This window comes from Sminthopsis crassicaudata, chromosome 1, assembly GCF_048593235.1.
Source record: "Sminthopsis crassicaudata isolate SCR6 chromosome 1, ASM4859323v1, whole genome shotgun sequence".
Lineage (NCBI taxonomy): Eukaryota > Metazoa > Chordata > Mammalia > Dasyuromorphia > Dasyuridae > Sminthopsis > Sminthopsis crassicaudata.
The window spans coordinates 627,455,781-627,471,124 of record NC_133617.1 but is presented as its reverse complement, the minus strand read 5'-3'; the positions used below and the strand labels follow the sequence as shown (position 1 = coordinate 627,471,124).

Sequence of the window (15,344 nt, the reverse complement as noted above, 5' to 3'; positions counted from 1 at the left end):
GGGATGGGTGGGGCTATATATGCAAATTTCCTACTGCCTGATGGGATATTATATGCAAATGAATCATACCACTCGCATGTGCAAGGGGAGGGAGAGAATTTATTGCCCCACTCCCTCCCCCCAACCAGGTCATTTCTCCTCTCATCCACCTCTCCAAGCTGCCCCGGCAAAACTCCCCACAGTGGGAGTAACCCGGATTAGGAGGGGGTTAAGGAGGGAGGACAATTCAGAAAAAAAATAAAACCACCACATACCCCTTTAATAAGTCTGAAGTAAAAAAACAAAACAAAACAAACTAGCCCTATCTTGCTGCCCCCTTATAGCGGTAGCTGATGTGGGGGGGTTTTGCCTTCAGGAAGGGGAGGCAGAGGCCCCCTGCGGCTGCATCCAGCAGCAGGGGTAAGGGGGCCCTGGGCTGACCTCTTGAGTCTGTCTGCCTTCCCTGCGCACCGCTGGCTGCAAATCCAAACACAGCGTGGGCCCACTTTCAGGGCCGGGAGCTGCCTCCCCACCTCTTCTCTGGGGGCGCCGTGCTGCATGTTTACGCCTCTTCTGATTGTCAATGGCCGGACCAATAAGACCGGGCATCAATAAATGTCTCCAAAAACACGACGCTCTTTGTCTTTGCTGCTTCTGTTGCCGCTGCCACCTGGCAAGTGGAGGGAGGAAAGGGGCTCGGATAGGAGGTCATTCAGGGATGTCGATCACGAGGTCATCATCGCCGTCCAGGGCATCGTCTCCACTCCCGGCATCACTGAACATCTGGCGAGGGACGGTGCTCAGGATGGTATGTGGGGGCAGCTTAGGAGGCCCCAGTGGGGCCAGGGTTGCCCCTACCCCAGCACTACCAGCTCCCCGGCCTGGGAAGGTCAGTGAACCCCCCACTGGACACTCAGATGGCCCCACTGCCATCTGTAGGGAAGGCAAGGGAGGAGAAAGATACAGGGGAAAAAAAAAGATAATAAGGAAAATTTCCCTCCCTATCCTTGGAATGAACTTTTCTGAAAATTCATTGGACCTCTCCCTTCCATAATTAGTCTACACAGTTGGGCAAGGTTACCTGGTCTCCCCACCCATCACTAATGGTTTTATATTTGGTCAGATAACCCCCTCAGTGGGTTAGCTTTTGATGCACACTGAAAAGCACCAGAGGACCAGGTAACCCTATGACTGCTTCGTTTTAAAAACTCCAGTCTCCGACAGCTTTGCAGAATTTTTTTCTCAGGTTGTCTGTTACAATCATCGTCTTAAAGTCCTAAGTCCTGTTCAGCCAGGACTCACACTTTAGTTTCTGATGAGTTCCTAAGCAGCAATATGTTTTGACACCAGAGTCTAGTAGTATTTAGTGGAGACATTAGCCAAGTAAAAGGGACAAACCCAATGGCCAAGTCTAGCTATGATTTCAATTTGGTATTTGGTGCTGGGGGAGGAGGAGAGAAGGTAGATGCCACTTGGTCGACATTTCTCATCAAGTGTCTGGTACAGTGCTAGGTATACTGTAAATTCTGTGAGAGCCCTGCACTTAACTGGTGCTCAGAAAATGTTTTGTTGGCTGAGGGGTGCGGTATGGAGCATCTGTGCTCTAAAATTTTCCCGAACTTCTCCTCTTCCCTCAGATTTCAAATACATGCCAGCAAAATCCTAGGTGGGGAATAAAAAATTGTTGGCCAGGCAGGTCAATAACAATCTAACTCTATAGCTTCAGGAATGATTCTCTTCCTGAGCCTGCTCCCTTTAAAGATTTTTGATCTGTCAACAAATGCCTTTCTGAAGCTCTCTCTCTTTAAGGGAGAGGCAGTGTGATACACTGGATAAGTACAGGATTTGAAGTCAGGAAACTTGGATTTGAATACTGCTTCGCACCCAATCTCTCAGGGCCTCCGTTTCACATCTGAAAAATGGTGGTATTGCAGGGTTATTGTGAGGAAAATATTTTGTAACCCTTAAAGTGCTATATCAATGCCAGTTATTATTCAAAGGTCACCTTACAGTTTTATGATTTGTAACTTTTTCTTAAAATTCCTCTGTGAGCTTATGCCATATTCTTTGAAGACTTTGAAATCTTCTTGAAGAAATTTCATTAGTGATATGGATACATAGTAATATAATTTTTGTCTGCAGATAAAAATTAGCTATCATCTTTATTAACGCTATCCCGTATCCTAGGGACTAGATGGTCTTCAGCCCAACCTTTCTCTTGGAAATGAAGTAGGTGAGGCTGTAGGCAAAAACTATGTATTTTAAGCCATATATCATTCCCCAGCTTTAAAAAAAAATCCTTACTCCACCCTTACCCCATCCCCTAAAGCTACTCTCCTCCATTTCTCCTCCCTTTAATGGCTAAACTCCTTGAGAAAGTTGTCCACAATTGCTACTTCTACTGACTTTCTTGAGCTCTGCAACCTCAGTCACTGTTGAGTGCTCTTTTCTCTTAAAACTTTCTTTTAATATCACCCTTTCTGGATTTTCTTCTTATCTGCCTACTTTTTAAGCTCTTTACTAAATCTTCATCTTACTAACCATTAGTATTCCCTGATAAGTCTCTGTCATAATTTCCCTCTTCACTATTTCATTTGGTGATCTTATCAGCTACCATAAATTCAATAATTATTCATATGCAATGATTCTCAGATAATTTATCAAGCCCTAACCTCTCTCCTGACCTCCAATCTCAAATTTCTAACTATGGGATATCTCCAACTGGATGTTCTGTAGATACCTTAAACTCAGCATGTCCAAAATCGAACTCTCTACCTAAACTACTCCATCTTCCAAATTTCCCTATTTATCGTGTCTGCCATGAAATACCTTAAAAGTTCTATTTCCATTTTCTTGACTGTTTTATCATTGTCTTGTGAAGTCATTAGCTTTGTCCATTTCTCATTTTTAGGGAGTTTGATCTTTGGTTAAGTTTCTGTATCTATTGTGTTAAACTTTTAATCCCCCATCTAATTCTTTCTTCTATAGCTCTTATTCCTAATTTTTTTTTCCTTTAGTATTCTCATTTCATTTTAAAAAAACATTTTTAAACTTGTTTTAACTCACTTCATCTCTTCCAGGAATTCTTGTTGAACTTGTCCCCAAACTGGTTTTCTTTGAGGCTTTGCTTGTAGATGTTTTGGTAGCTTCTTCTTCTCCTGGCTTTCTGCCTTGAAAGTCCCTGTCACTATAATAGCTTTTAATGGTGGGATTCTTTTATTATTTGTTCATCCTTCTAGCCTATTTCCTAACTTTAGGATCAGGCCCTGTGTACATCTGAAGGGAACATCTGGGCTGATCCTGATGCTATTCTCTTAAAGTACTGAGTACTGGTTATTCCAGTATTTCAAAGCCCACTCAGGCTGAGGATTGGTAAGCTTTCAAAGCTCCCAAGATGGTCTAATCCTGGACAAATTTGATTGCTGTCCCCTGGTCTGAACTCTTCAAGTTCCTGACCTGAGTTTGGATCTGAGCAACAGGCCTATGGGCTTGCCTTTTGAGGTTCAGTAGACTTATACTGGACTCAGTCACTATCAGGCAAATGGAAAGCTTTGCTAGTTTAGTGACAGAATTGCAGATTTTTCTTTGGTCTGGGATTCCTGTCTTGGTAATTCCTTTGCAGGCTTCAGATTGGAGTACAAGATGAAACCAAGACTCTACTCCACTCCTGAGTAAGAGCTACACAGCCACCATTTGCTTCTGAACTTGTTCCTCACCCAATGCATAGCTAGCACCTGTAATTACTTCTTATCCCAAAGGCTAACCCTGAATCAAAAGCCTCTCCTCAGTACACCCTGATCTGTGACCTGGAACTGGATTGTGAACAAAAAAGTTTTCAGGGGCATCTGGTGCCCTGATGAGTCCTTTCTCAGTTGTTGGGTATTGGAATGCTCTTCTTGGTATGATCCTGGCCAGACCCTATTCCCACTATCCACACATTTATCTGCCTCCTTATACTCTAGGCTGGAAAAGTGACTTACTGTGACCTTTTTTTAATGGGATTTCTTGATCAGGATTCAGTCTAGTTCATTTCCTGGATATTTTGGTTACTCATATTTTTGTTTGGGGGATTTGGTTGGTTTTTGGGGGGCATGAAGGGAGGAAGATGAGAAGTGCTACTTATACTTCTTCCTGTTACACCAACATCTTTGCTTTGCCTTCCTTGTCCTATCACCTTTTAGGCACCATCACATTCCCAGTCACTTAGGCTGGAAATCTAGTCATATTCTTCAGTCACCCTTACAACCTCTATATGAAATCTGTTGCCATCTCTTATTTCTGTTTATCTCTAATTACCTTCTCTTTTCTCTTCTAATACTGTTGCTACACTGGCAGCACAACATCACCTCAGGCCTGCACTATAGAAACTTCTAGTTGTCCTGCCTACTCTAGTCTATCCTCCACTTAACTGCCAATGTGACCCTCCTAAAGCACAGTTCTGACCACATCAGTTATTTACTCAATAATCTTCAACGGCTTCCTTATCATCTACAGGATCAAACCTAAAACCCTCTGTTTGGCTTTTAAAACTCTTTATAACCTGGGCCTTCCTACCTTTCCAGTCTTCTTACACTGTAATCCCCTTTCCTGGATTCTTTGATCCCATAATACCACCTTCCCTGAACAAGTTGTGAACATTTCCTGATTCTAGACAGTTTCTAGCCCCAGGCCTGGAATCTACTCCCTCTTCACTTATGCCTCTTGGTTTCCCTTAAGTCTCAGCTAAAGTTCTATCTTTCTACAAGAGACTTTGCCTTCCTCATTCTTAGGGCCTTCCTTCTAAGTCTACCCTCAGTTGATCCCCACATACACCTTATTTGTATATATTTGGATCCATGTGGTCTCCAAACAGTTTTGGCTTCTTTGTATTGCTAGAGCTTAGCATAGTAATTGGCACAGAACAAGGGTTCAATTCATGTTTACTGACTGACATCTGATCTATAGTCAAAGGATGCTGTGTAGGTCTCGAGTTTTTCTTGGAAAGAATAAAGGAAAATGAGGAGGATAAGAGGGACAGGTCTACCTTTCTGGCCTGTCAATATTTAATCAAACAATATTTTCAAGTCATCCTTCTGCTAAAGAACAGTGCACTGCATCTGAACTCCCCTGCTGGGCTTAGAGATCCTCAACTATCTGGACTCAATTTAACTGCCAGTGGTCTCTGTATATTCTCTAGTCTAATCAGAAATATACAACCTCATACTTACCTCTGCCCATAATACAAATCTCAAGTGGACCATTTTTCTTGCTTTCTTCTACCTATTCAGAATGTAGTTAACCTTCAAGGTTCAGGCTAAGACACAACTTCTCCCTGAAGTTTTCCCTAGAGACTTTACTTCTCCTTATTCATCTTTTACCTCTCTGTTTCACAGTTTGGAATTTAAAACTGCATGATGTCTTAAATTATTTTCAAGGTTATTCTTTGTCTACTAAACCAGACCATAGTCTAAGAGCTGGAATCACATCTTTTACTTCTGTAAGTGCCAACAGCACCAAACACAGTACATTGGGTATACAACAGGCTCTCAATACTTAGCAAAAGATCCTTAAATTTCTATCTGCCATCCAAAAATTCCCCCTAGATTCAAGCTCCTTCTCTCCTATCATTTTGACAATCCCAAACCCACACTATACCCCCCTCCAAGAGTCCCAACTTCCCCAAAATTCAGGTACCTTGAGCTTCCGGGGTAGGCGGGGCCGTTTCTCCCGCTTGGGTCTCAGGGGGCTGGGCTCAGGCAGCTGCAGGGCCAGGTAGTCGGAGGGGAAGGGGGAATATGGGGGAGAGGCCAGCTGCAGGGGAGGGGAAAAAGGGGAGAATGAAGATGGGAAAAGGATGGAAGTTGGGAGAGGGAGAAGAAGTTGAGGGAAGGGAAGGAAAAAGAGAAACCCAAACAAGAAAAAAATGGAAAAACAAACAAACAAACAAACAAAAATGGTGATGAGCATGGTGGGGGCCAGCTGGCTATCCTCTGATTTCCAAACCTGCTTGCCTCCCTCCCAGCACTGCCAACTAACTGGTCGCTCACCTCATAAAGGTATCATCTTCTTGGAGGACTTCCCTCCACTTGCCTTACCTCTGCCCTGCACTCAAAAAGATTCTGAGTCTGCATAAAAATGAACTTGGGGAAAGGGGTAAATATCATATACAACAGTAAGAGATAGGACTTTGTCAAGTAAGCACTGACCCTTCTTAGTGATGGACCAGATTCACTTAATTCAGTGAAGGGAACTGGTCAAGACTCACAGACTACAAAAGCAGCTCATTTCCAGTCAGTTATACCAAGTTGCTTCCTGATTCAGAAGAAGCTGCTGCCTGCCCTCAGCTTGGCATTTTAGCATCATGAGAAGCTAAGGGATTCTCCTTGTGCATCACCAACATCAGCCTGGCTGCTCTTTCCAAAAAGGCTGTCTATATCCTGCACAAAGTTAATTTTACTATAAACTGGGCAAAACTACAGACACAACTCATAGCCAAAAGGGTAGACACATCCCATGCACCAGCCCCTATGAACACTGGGTGGACAAAGTCATAACCCATCAGTAACAATGGCACTGCCAGTTCCTGAAGCAAGCTCACCACATGATGTCTCAGCCAATCTGTGAAACCCACTTCAAGCAAGACAGCTGGCCTTACTTTCCTGATACAGAAACTAAAGCTGTCACATTGAAACCTTGGCCAAATCATGACCACTGAAACTTCTACTCACCGAGGTCAGGTACGGAGAGGGGCCCCCGGAGGCTTGCAGGGGAAACCCTGAGGATGGGGGTAGTGAAAGGCCAGAGGGGGATGGGGCACCCCCCAGAGGGGGACTTCTTTTCCTAGAAAGGGGACAACAGAGAAGATCAGACCCCAAATAGCAAACTCCAACTCTTGACTCTAGCCAAATTCTACTTGTGCCACCCCCTCTGGAAAGGACAGGGAACTAATATCACAACTAGGCAGATATTCCAAAGAGATCAAAGACAGAGAAGCGAGGACCTAAACATACAAAAATATTTGTAGCAACGCTTTTCATTGTGGCAAAGAAACGGGAATTAAGGGAGTGCCTAGAAGTTGGGGAATGGCTGAATAAATCACGACACGTGAATGTAATTGACTATTAATACTCCATAACCAATAATGAAATATTTAAATTGAAGGAACCCAAGGCTCAGATAAACTGACAGAGTGAAGTGAGCAGAACCAGAAACACAATTTATACAATAACTACAACATTGTAAAAAAACAAAACAAAACAATAAACCTAATCAACTTTTAAAGAGTTAAGAACTCTGAACAATGCAATATATTATTGCTATTCCAAAGGATCAACTAATGAAACATATTACCCACTCACTACCTAACAAAGAAATGAAGGACCAAAAAGGCAGATTAAGATATTATTTTCTAAGATGGAAAACGTAAGGATTTTTTTTCCTTGACTATTTCTTATTTGTTACAAGGATTTTAGTTTTCTTTTCTCTTCTACAAAGAAAGGAGTGGCCCTACTGACAAGGATACCCCTCTCCCACCAATAAAGAAAAGAGGGTCATTTGTAGCACTGAAAATATACAGAAGAGAACAAAAGGAGACTCAGGAGACACAGGCAAGCAGGACAGCTTTGACACTAACATGGTAAATTTATTATATTATTTGAAGAAAGGTAAGCTGTATATAATAGAGATTCCTGGCTTCTCCTACAATTCTCTTTTTCTATTCTTCTGTGTATATGAAAATGCTCATGTTTGATGATGTTTGTCAAGTACAGAATAACAAAAAAATTAAGCGCAAAGGGGAAAAAAGAAAGGACAGAAAGAATTTGTCTTTTAAGATGAGGATAGAGGATATGTTCTCACCTCTTGGGGGCTGGTGTCTCAGTGAGTTTGGGTGTTCCCTCTGTCTCACTGTTCTCTGAGGATGCTGTGGCATCTGAGTCTAGAAGGGAAAAGGGAAATTTGGGGCTATTTTCTCTATTCCCTTAGTGCCCCTTCATGCTGATGGGTGCAACATTGATGAAACACACCGTACACGTTCCTTGCTCTTATTTGGAATGTCCTCTTCCATCTTTTCCGATCCTCTAAGTCATCATCTTCCTTCCAGGCCCTATTACTCTCCCTTCCATAATCATCCCAATCAGTGATTTTTTTCTTCCTCTGAACTCTAATCATACTTGCACTTTGAACTAGATGGGCATATCCTACTTTTCCTATAAAGTACCTTTATGTGCACATGGCCTTTCCCCCCACCTAGACCATCCGCTCTTGTGGAGCAAGCAGGGACTCCCTTGGAGCTCCAAGACCCAGAATGCTATGCTGGAAGCAGCAGGCAATCAGGAACACTTACAAAGGGAGCGCGAATGTTAGTTTCTCTCATTTGCAGCCAAGGGTGGGATTCTGAGTCGGGAATATTTACGATCCCACCTCAGGAAATCAGTAGTCGGGTCACCAATGAAGACTCAATGTTCTCATATGGAACGTCTACTTTCGGAACTGTTATTTCAAATGTGACAACGTAAGAAAAGTATCTGAAAATCCACTTGTGCTACGTGAACCTCAGTTCTCCTTATGATTTCCTCATGTTCACTCTATAGATCAGAAGACTAAGGCCTGAAGTGTAACCTGCTCTCAGTTCCTCTGGTTCCTGGCTCTGAAGGAGCGAGTTCGGTGCTGCAGCAGCCTGGGGCGGCCGATCTCTAAGGTCCGCATGGGTAAGCAGCTCACTGTGAGCCGGGCCCTGGGGAGAGGGGGAGCGGACTCCCTGTTCCACGGGGGCCAGCTGCTCTGCTCTAGTGTTTTACTCACCAGAAGAATCTTCGTCCACATTTTCGTACTGCAGGAGACGATCCAGAAGGAAACTAAAGAAAGGGAGGGGAAGCGGGCTGAGAGGCGGCGCTCGGGCTCCTTGCCCCCAGAACGCCCTCCTCCCGCTCCCAGCTGGGGCAACTCACCTCTTGTCCCGGGACACCTTCAGCAGCTTTCTCTGCGCCTTCCTCAGCTCCTCCTGAAAGCACTCGTGCTCCTGGATAAGAGAGCACCGGAGCTGGAAGGACCCTCGGACATGCTCTGGGCCAGGCCCTTTTTCCACAGGTGAGAGAAGGGGGAAGGGGCTAGCCCAAGGTCATAAGTTTGGGGGGCAGGGCAGGAGCTGACTCCCGGAGGGTTTGGGAGCCTGAAGGTCTCCTCGTCGGGGGGCGGGGAGGGGGCGCGAGGAGATTCTCCGGGGACCCGGAGGTTAGGTCTAGAGACCCTGGGCCAGGAGGGGCCAGGCCCGGGTCGGTCTGCGGACACACTTACGTAGATTAGGAATTTGAGTTTCCGTTTCAGGTTCCGGTATTTCTTCTTGTAGTCCACCTCGACGTCCGCTTGCCCATTCATGGCTGGCCGGGAAATCACACTCACTCTGGGCGTCGGATGCCCGATCCTACTCAAGCTCGGGCTACAGGCCTTGCGGGGGAGGCCCCCCCCCCGCCAAGGCTCGGGGAGAACCGTTACCTACTCCCCACTCCACTACAGGCGCTCTCCGCTGCACAACTTCCGGAATCCGCCTACTCACTCCCGCTTGAGACTACAGTTCCCAGAAGCACCCGCGCAGGGATTTCGACGAAGAGTGGGGCACGAAAAAGGATTACCCAAGAGTGTCAGGGAAACGCGCGTGCGCAATGAAACCAGCAACGGGAGAGGAAGTAATCTCGGGCTCAGCGGAGGAATTGACCAACGGGCGCGTAGGGACGTGATGACATCACGAAAGATGAGCCGAGACGTTTGTCGTCCCATAACTCCGCTAGAGAAGTTAAAAGTTCGGAGGACTATTACCGCGACGTACTGCTTTTAAAGCAGATCACGGCCTTCTCCGAGTTTTTAAACTCAGGATGTTGCGTTGGAAGAATTAGGACCACGCTCAGACTTCGCGAAATGCATACGTCACAGCCGAACGCGGCGGAAGCGCCTGCGATTTACCCAAGCAAGGCTGAACACTTTTCGAAAAAGGGAAAAACCATCAAATTCACAGTTCCACTGAGAGGCTGCTTCCCGCCCCCCGGCTAGTAGGCCGCCTGCGCAACTTACTCCATACAACGTGAAGCTCCGCCCCGATTGAGCCAAAACTACGGTGGCTTGGAAGGGGACGAGCCGGTGTGAGAAAGAGGCATCGGCGAAGGTGGGGAAAAGGCGGGAGTTGTGGGAGCAGGACAGGGGGCGGGGCAAGATGGCGCGGGAACGCGAGATGCAGGACTTCATCCGGAGCCTCTTCCGGGGTCGCCCCGACCTGAGGTGAGAGGGGAAAAAAGACAGGGGGAGAGGAAGGGAGACGAGAGAAGGTTCAGGGTTCCTGGGCTCTGAACCGTGGGAGAAACCAAGAGTGGGCCGCGCCCTGCCGCGCCCCGCCCGGGGAGCCCGATGGGGAGGGGCGCCCAAGCCCGCCCCCGCGCCCTCCCCTTGACTCCGCGTCCCGCCCCCCAGCGTGCTGACCCACTCCATCGTGCGGCAGAAGTACCTGGCCCACGTGGGCCTGGACCACCTGGAACCCGAGGACAAGAGGAAGTTGAAGCGGCTGGTAGAGGAAGAGCTGCTGAAGATGCAGGTGGAGGTGGGCCCGACCCCCCCGTGGAGGCAGGGGGAGGGGAGAGGCGGCTCGGGAGGTCCCGGGATCCTCTGGCCGACCAGTACCCCCCACTGATGCTCCTCCATCCCCTGTCTGGGGGAGGAGGAGGAGGAACGGCCGAAGATGCAGTTGGAGGCGGCCCGGGGTCAGGGGGGAGGGGAAGCCTCGAGATCCTCTGGCCGGCTCACCCCCTCCCCGCTGACGCTCCCCTGCATCCTGCCAGGGAGAGGAAGAAGAGGAGGAGGAACAGGAAGAAGAGCTGCTAACTGGGGAGCAAGAGCGGGTGAAGCGATCCCTTAGCCCAAGTAGCACCTCTAGAGCGTCTCAAGTGAAGAAGAGGAGGAAGCCGTGTATCAACTCCGAGACAGGTTAGTCTCTGGCAAGTAGCAGGTGGGCCCCGGGGGTCCCCCCCTCGTTCTCTGTCTCCATCCTCTTCCAGGAGAAGATCCAATTCCATATGTCTGAGGAGATTGGGGGGTAGGGGGAGAGAGCGGGAGCCACCGTGGAAGAAAGGTCTCGTCTGTTGAATTTGGTTTCCTTATACGTTGCAGAACACAGTTCCGAGGACTCAGGTCTCGATCCCCAGCCTGAGAGCCCCTCTAGCTCCCCGAGGTCCCTGTCAGGTAGTGGGATTAGGGAGGTGAAGGAGCCTGAGGAGATTTTGACACCATCCGAGAAGATGACAGCCAAGGGGGAAGACCCTGAGGGGGAAAGTGAAGAAGAAGAGGAGTTCAGGGTCTTTGTAAGAAAGAGGGGAGTAAAGGAAGTGTCAGAAGAAGAGAGTGAAAGCAGGAGCGAGGAGGAAGCCTGTCTCAAACAGAAGGGCCGGGTTGGGAAGAAGGGGGCATCCAAGCCTGGGAAGGAGGAGCAGAAAGTCAGTCCAAAAGTGAAGGGAGGGAGGAAAGTAGCCCAAGCCTCTGAGAGTGATCAGACCGGCAGCGAGGAGGAGGGGGATGGAGTTGCACCTCAAAAGAAGGGGTCCAGAGCCCCAGAGGAAACCAAAGAGTGCTCTGCCAGGAGGAGGGCTTTGGGGAAGTCCGTGAAAGAGGAAAGTAGCTCTGAAGAAGAAAATGAGAAAAAAGGCCTGGCTAGGAAACGGCAACCAAAGCAGACTACTGAAGAGAATGCCAGATTTAGAGGGGGCCCTGCAAAGAAGGGGGTGAGAAAACTGGCTAGAGACAGTAGTGAGACGAGTGATGAGGAGGAAGAGGAAAGGGAGCAGAAAACAAGGGGCAGAAAGTCAGGAGGGAGACCAAAAAAGAGAGACAGGGTGACCCCAAGGGGAGGTAAGAAGGTAGCTAAACAGAGTGAGAGCAGTGAGGGAGAAGACAGTAAGGGGAAGGGGAATTCTGGGAAGAGGGGAGAGAGAAAGGCCATGGAGGAAGAGAGTGAGGAGAGCATTGAGGCCGAGGAGGGAGGGAGCAAAGCTCCCCGAGAGGACAGTGAGGAGGAGAGCAGAACTGATGACAGCAGCCAAAGTGGATCGAGGAAGAAGGGAGCCCCAAATGTTCAGGACCAGTCTGAAACAAGCGAGGATGAGGAAGAAAGGACAGGAAGGACCAAGAAGAAGGAGGCCAAAAAGGGCCGTGCACCCCCTTCTTCCACTTCCTCTCAGGACAGTAGCCCAGAAGCCAAATCAGGGAAGGTGAGATATGGAATGTGGGAATGCCGGGGGCAGGGTTGAGAAAATAAGATTGATTTAGTTCAAAAATTACTTATATTGATGTCTTTTGTTTTTATGTCTGCTTCTGTTCCATGTGTATCCCATTCCTTTCTACTCTTAGGTATTTTACAAAGAATAGAAAAGGGGAAGGGATAGGGAAAAGGCTGTAAAACAAAACTAACAAATCGGTGGTCTGATGGTATATGCAATGTTTCACATCCAGTCACCCATCACTGCAAAAAAAGGAGGGATGTTTTCTCTTTTCTTCTGGGACAAACTCGTTCATAATTACATAGCCTTCAATTTAATTTTTTTGTTATTCTTTCCTATGTTGTTGTCGATCGTATTTGTTATTTTCCTGGTATTGGTTATTCCACTTTATATCAATTCATGTGTACTTTTCTATTCATGTTTGTGGCTTTTTTATGGCACAGTGTCATTCTATTGTATTTTTATGCCTCTTTTTTTCCGTTTGGGCACCTGTTTCCAACTTTTCGCTATTAAAAAATGTTCTGCTAAATATTTTAGTATATGTTGAGATCTTTTGTGTGTTGTTTTTTGGCCACCTTAAAATGTATGCTCAACAGTGGAATTTTTGGATATGGATATTTTAATCATTTTCTTAGTACAATTCAGAATTGAGTTTCAGAATGGTTAGACCAATTCCCAGCTCCAGCAACAATGTCTCTTTTCATCACTCCTTCAAAACTGGTTACTCCCATATTTTTTGAATCAGATTTCTCATTGGTGATTTGGAATATCTTTTGTATGGAAAAGTAAGTTTATAAAGAAGAAAGTGCAAATGTAGAAGTCATAATCATAAGTCAAGGATGAAGTTAGTTTGTTTTTCTCTATCCTGCTCCCATCCTGGCTGTCATTCTTGGTGACCTCTTTCTCACCTTCAACCTCCTTATTTCAGCGCTCTCGAAGAGGAGAGGACCATCCTGCAGTAGTTCGGCTAAAACGCTACATCCGAGCCTGTGGTGCCCATAGAAATTACAAGAGGCTGTTGGGTTCCTGCCGCTCTCATCAGGAACGACTCAGAGTCCTTAAAGCAGAACTGCAAGATTTAGGCTTAGAGGGTGAGGTGAAAACAACTGGGAAAGGAAACAAGGAGGGGGAAGCTGGTAGGAAGTACAGGCTTCTGGGAAAACTACCAGTTTATTGACATCTTGGGTAATCTTATTGGCAGTGGGAGGTTAAGGAGACCTAGAAAGAAGGGACCAAAAATTCCAGAGGGGATCAAGGAAAGTCCTACTTAAAAAGTGACTGAAGAGTTAGTGGAGAAGCCAAGTCAAAAGATAGATTCAAGAAACAATGAATAAGAGAGTCTAGGCCCCACCTGTTTCTATCTTCTTGGAGCCCACTCTTCTGGTCCTAGGAGAAAAGATGTCAAGGCTAAACTTTAAAAAAAAAAAAAAAAAAAAAAAAAATTCCTTTTCTCTCAGGTAACCCTTCCCTGGAAAAGTGCCGAGCAGTGAAGGAGCGAAGGGAAGAGGCAGCAGAGATGGCCTCTTTGGATGTCAGTAACATCATCAGTAGTTCAGGTACGCATAGTGAGGAAGGGGAATGCAGATATGTAGAGAGATAACTGAGTGAAAAATAAAGCATTAGAGTCAGAAGGACTTGAATTCAAATCTTAAAACATTAACTGTATGACTGAGCAAGGCTCTTAACTTGTGTCATTCTCCAGTTCTTCATCTCAAAAGTGAGGTTAATAATAGCATCTAACTATAAGGTTATCAAATGAGATTCCTTAAACTACTGTCTTGATATTATTTTGTATAGGGGGTATAAAGTAGTAAGAAGAAGAAAGGGAAAAAGGCTTTCAGATCAGTTCTACTCTGATCCCTTGCTCTTGTGAAGGAAGATGCTGAAGCACTTTTTTGGAAGCTAGTTCAAATCCTGCTGTCTTACTATCTTTGTGACCTTGGATGCTGTAATCTCTCTGGGTCCATTTTCTTCTCCACAAAATAGCTTAAAAGAATCACTAAGATACACTCTAGTTATAAATTTTATAATTCTCAGGGCGATCTCGGAGACGCAATGCTTGGAACCCGCGTGGGGAAGTTGGGCTATCCCAGGAAGAGCTGTACCACCGGAGAGCCCTGGATTCAGATGGGGATGAACCAAGGGCCCACCCACCACCTACTGATTGGTCAAACCTTCGGGGCATTATCAGCAGTGATGGGGAGAGTGACTAAGACACCCCATAGCTTCTAGAAGCCACAGTGCCTCTGAACATAGGAATATGGTCCTGCCCTTGTACAAAGTGTATAGATTACCCTTCATTGGGTCTAAGTATTTATATATGTATTTTCCCGTTTCCAGTTTTGTCTGTCTGTGGTGACTTTTTTTTTTTTTTTTCCTTATCTGAAAGGATGAATGCTACAGAAGCAGTGACTTTCATATCCACAAGGATGAAGTTGCTTGAGTCTGGGCTCTTAGGTTCATATTCTCATGTTTTTGACTGAAATATTGGTATTTATGTGGGCTTTAAAAGTCTCAATAAATGAGTATTTGTTACCTATTGTTTCATGTTTCTGGCCCAAGGTGGAAGCCAAGCCAGGGCCTCTTTTTCTGTGTTGGGTCAATTCGGGAAAGCTGGCCCAACTCAGATCATTGCTGCTCTCAGGACTCGGACCCAATAACCAACCAATTTTACTCCAGCACAGCCTATGCTGCATCTCCCTCTCAGTTTTATCACTGGGACATATAAACCAATAGTTTTAGCTCATTGCAACTTCCTTTCTCACAAAGAGCTGAGGAATGAACCCTTAAAACTCCTCCAGGAGTCCTAACTAGCCATGTCATTTTAGACTTGTTAGTTTGCCTCTTAGGTCTATTGCATCATAAGGCAAAGGGGTCACACTAAATATTCTCAAGGGTTCCTTTCAACTATATTTGGATTCTAAAATAGTAATTTTTTCTCATAGCCCAAGGAGTGGGAACAATTATATAGCTTATTAGTCTCCATAGTTCAGACCTTAAATTATACAGGCACAGGATTGTGTCTGGTCCATTCCTCCACTAAGGACAGTTAAATAGAAGCTCTGCTCTCCTAACAGGAATGTTAAAGCAGGTAAGTTAGGCTTCAAGACTGCCTATTCCATGGGGCAGCTA

General features: G+C 46.0%; 2 protein-coding genes across 8 annotated transcripts; one reads left to right on the top strand and one right to left on the bottom strand.

Moving 5' to 3' along the window:
* Nucleotides 1-79: 79 nt before the first annotated feature.
* INO80E (INO80 complex subunit E) lies at nucleotides 80-10,052 on the bottom strand. Of its 6 annotated transcripts, none has more exons than XM_074302557.1 (7): nucleotides 9,253-10,052; nucleotides 8,907-8,977; nucleotides 8,761-8,813; nucleotides 7,816-7,894; nucleotides 6,687-6,798; nucleotides 5,653-5,769; nucleotides 80-912 (listed from the first exon to the last, which is right to left on the bottom strand). In XM_074302557.1, the coding sequence occupies exons 1-7, from the start codon at nucleotides 9,331-9,333 to the stop codon at nucleotides 688-690; spliced, it is 738 nt and encodes a 245-aa protein (XP_074158658.1). In that variant the 5' UTR covers nucleotides 9,334-10,052; the 3' UTR covers nucleotides 80-687. The 6 variants fall into 6 exon arrangements, with proteins under 6 accessions (XP_074158658.1, XP_074159018.1, XP_074158712.1 ...); XM_074302917.1 differs by having other exon boundaries at nucleotides 80-1,891; nucleotides 9,253-9,510; XM_074302611.1 differs by having other exon boundaries at nucleotides 80-1,641; nucleotides 9,253-9,510.
* On the top strand, nucleotides 9,928-14,747 carry HIRIP3 (HIRA interacting protein 3). 2 transcript variants are annotated; one of them, XM_074302070.1, is made up of 7 exons: nucleotides 9,928-10,227; nucleotides 10,417-10,543; nucleotides 10,782-10,926; nucleotides 11,110-12,203; nucleotides 13,141-13,303; nucleotides 13,670-13,768; nucleotides 14,250-14,747. In XM_074302070.1, exons 1-7 carry the CDS (start codon nucleotides 10,163-10,165, stop codon nucleotides 14,423-14,425), a joined length of 1,869 nt encoding a protein of 622 aa, XP_074158171.1. In that variant the 5' UTR covers nucleotides 9,928-10,162; the 3' UTR covers nucleotides 14,426-14,747. The 2 variants fall into 2 exon arrangements, with proteins under 2 accessions (XP_074158171.1, XP_074158215.1); XM_074302114.1 differs by having other exon boundaries at nucleotides 10,102-10,227; nucleotides 10,417-10,537.
* Nucleotides 14,748-15,344: the final 597 nt, after the last annotated feature.

Bases quoted from the DNA above. Each gene is read 5' to 3' on its own strand.
- HIRIP3 (XM_074302070.1), top strand. From the start codon at position 10,163: ATGGCGCGGGAACGCGAGATGCAGGACTTCATCCGGAGCCTCTTCCGG. The intron at 12,204-13,140 runs GTGAGATATGGA...TCCTTATTTCAG, and splicing joins CAGAAGCCAAATCAGGGAAG to CGCTCTCGAAGAGGAGAGGA. The intron at 13,304-13,669 runs GTGAGGTGAAAA...CTTTTCTCTCAG, and splicing joins GCAAGATTTAGGCTTAGAGG to GTAACCCTTCCCTGGAAAAG.
- INO80E (XM_074302557.1), bottom strand. From the start codon at position 9,333: ATGAATGGGCAAGCGGACGTCGAGGTGGACTACAAGAAGAAATACCGG. The intron at 5,770-6,686 runs GTGAGTAGAAGT...CCTCCCCTGCAG, and splicing joins CCTCTCCGTACCTGACCTCG to CTGGCCTCTCCCCCATATTC. The intron at 913-5,652 runs GTACCTGAATTT...CCTTCCCTACAG, and splicing joins GCCTACCCCGGAAGCTCAAG to ATGGCAGTGGGGCCATCTGA.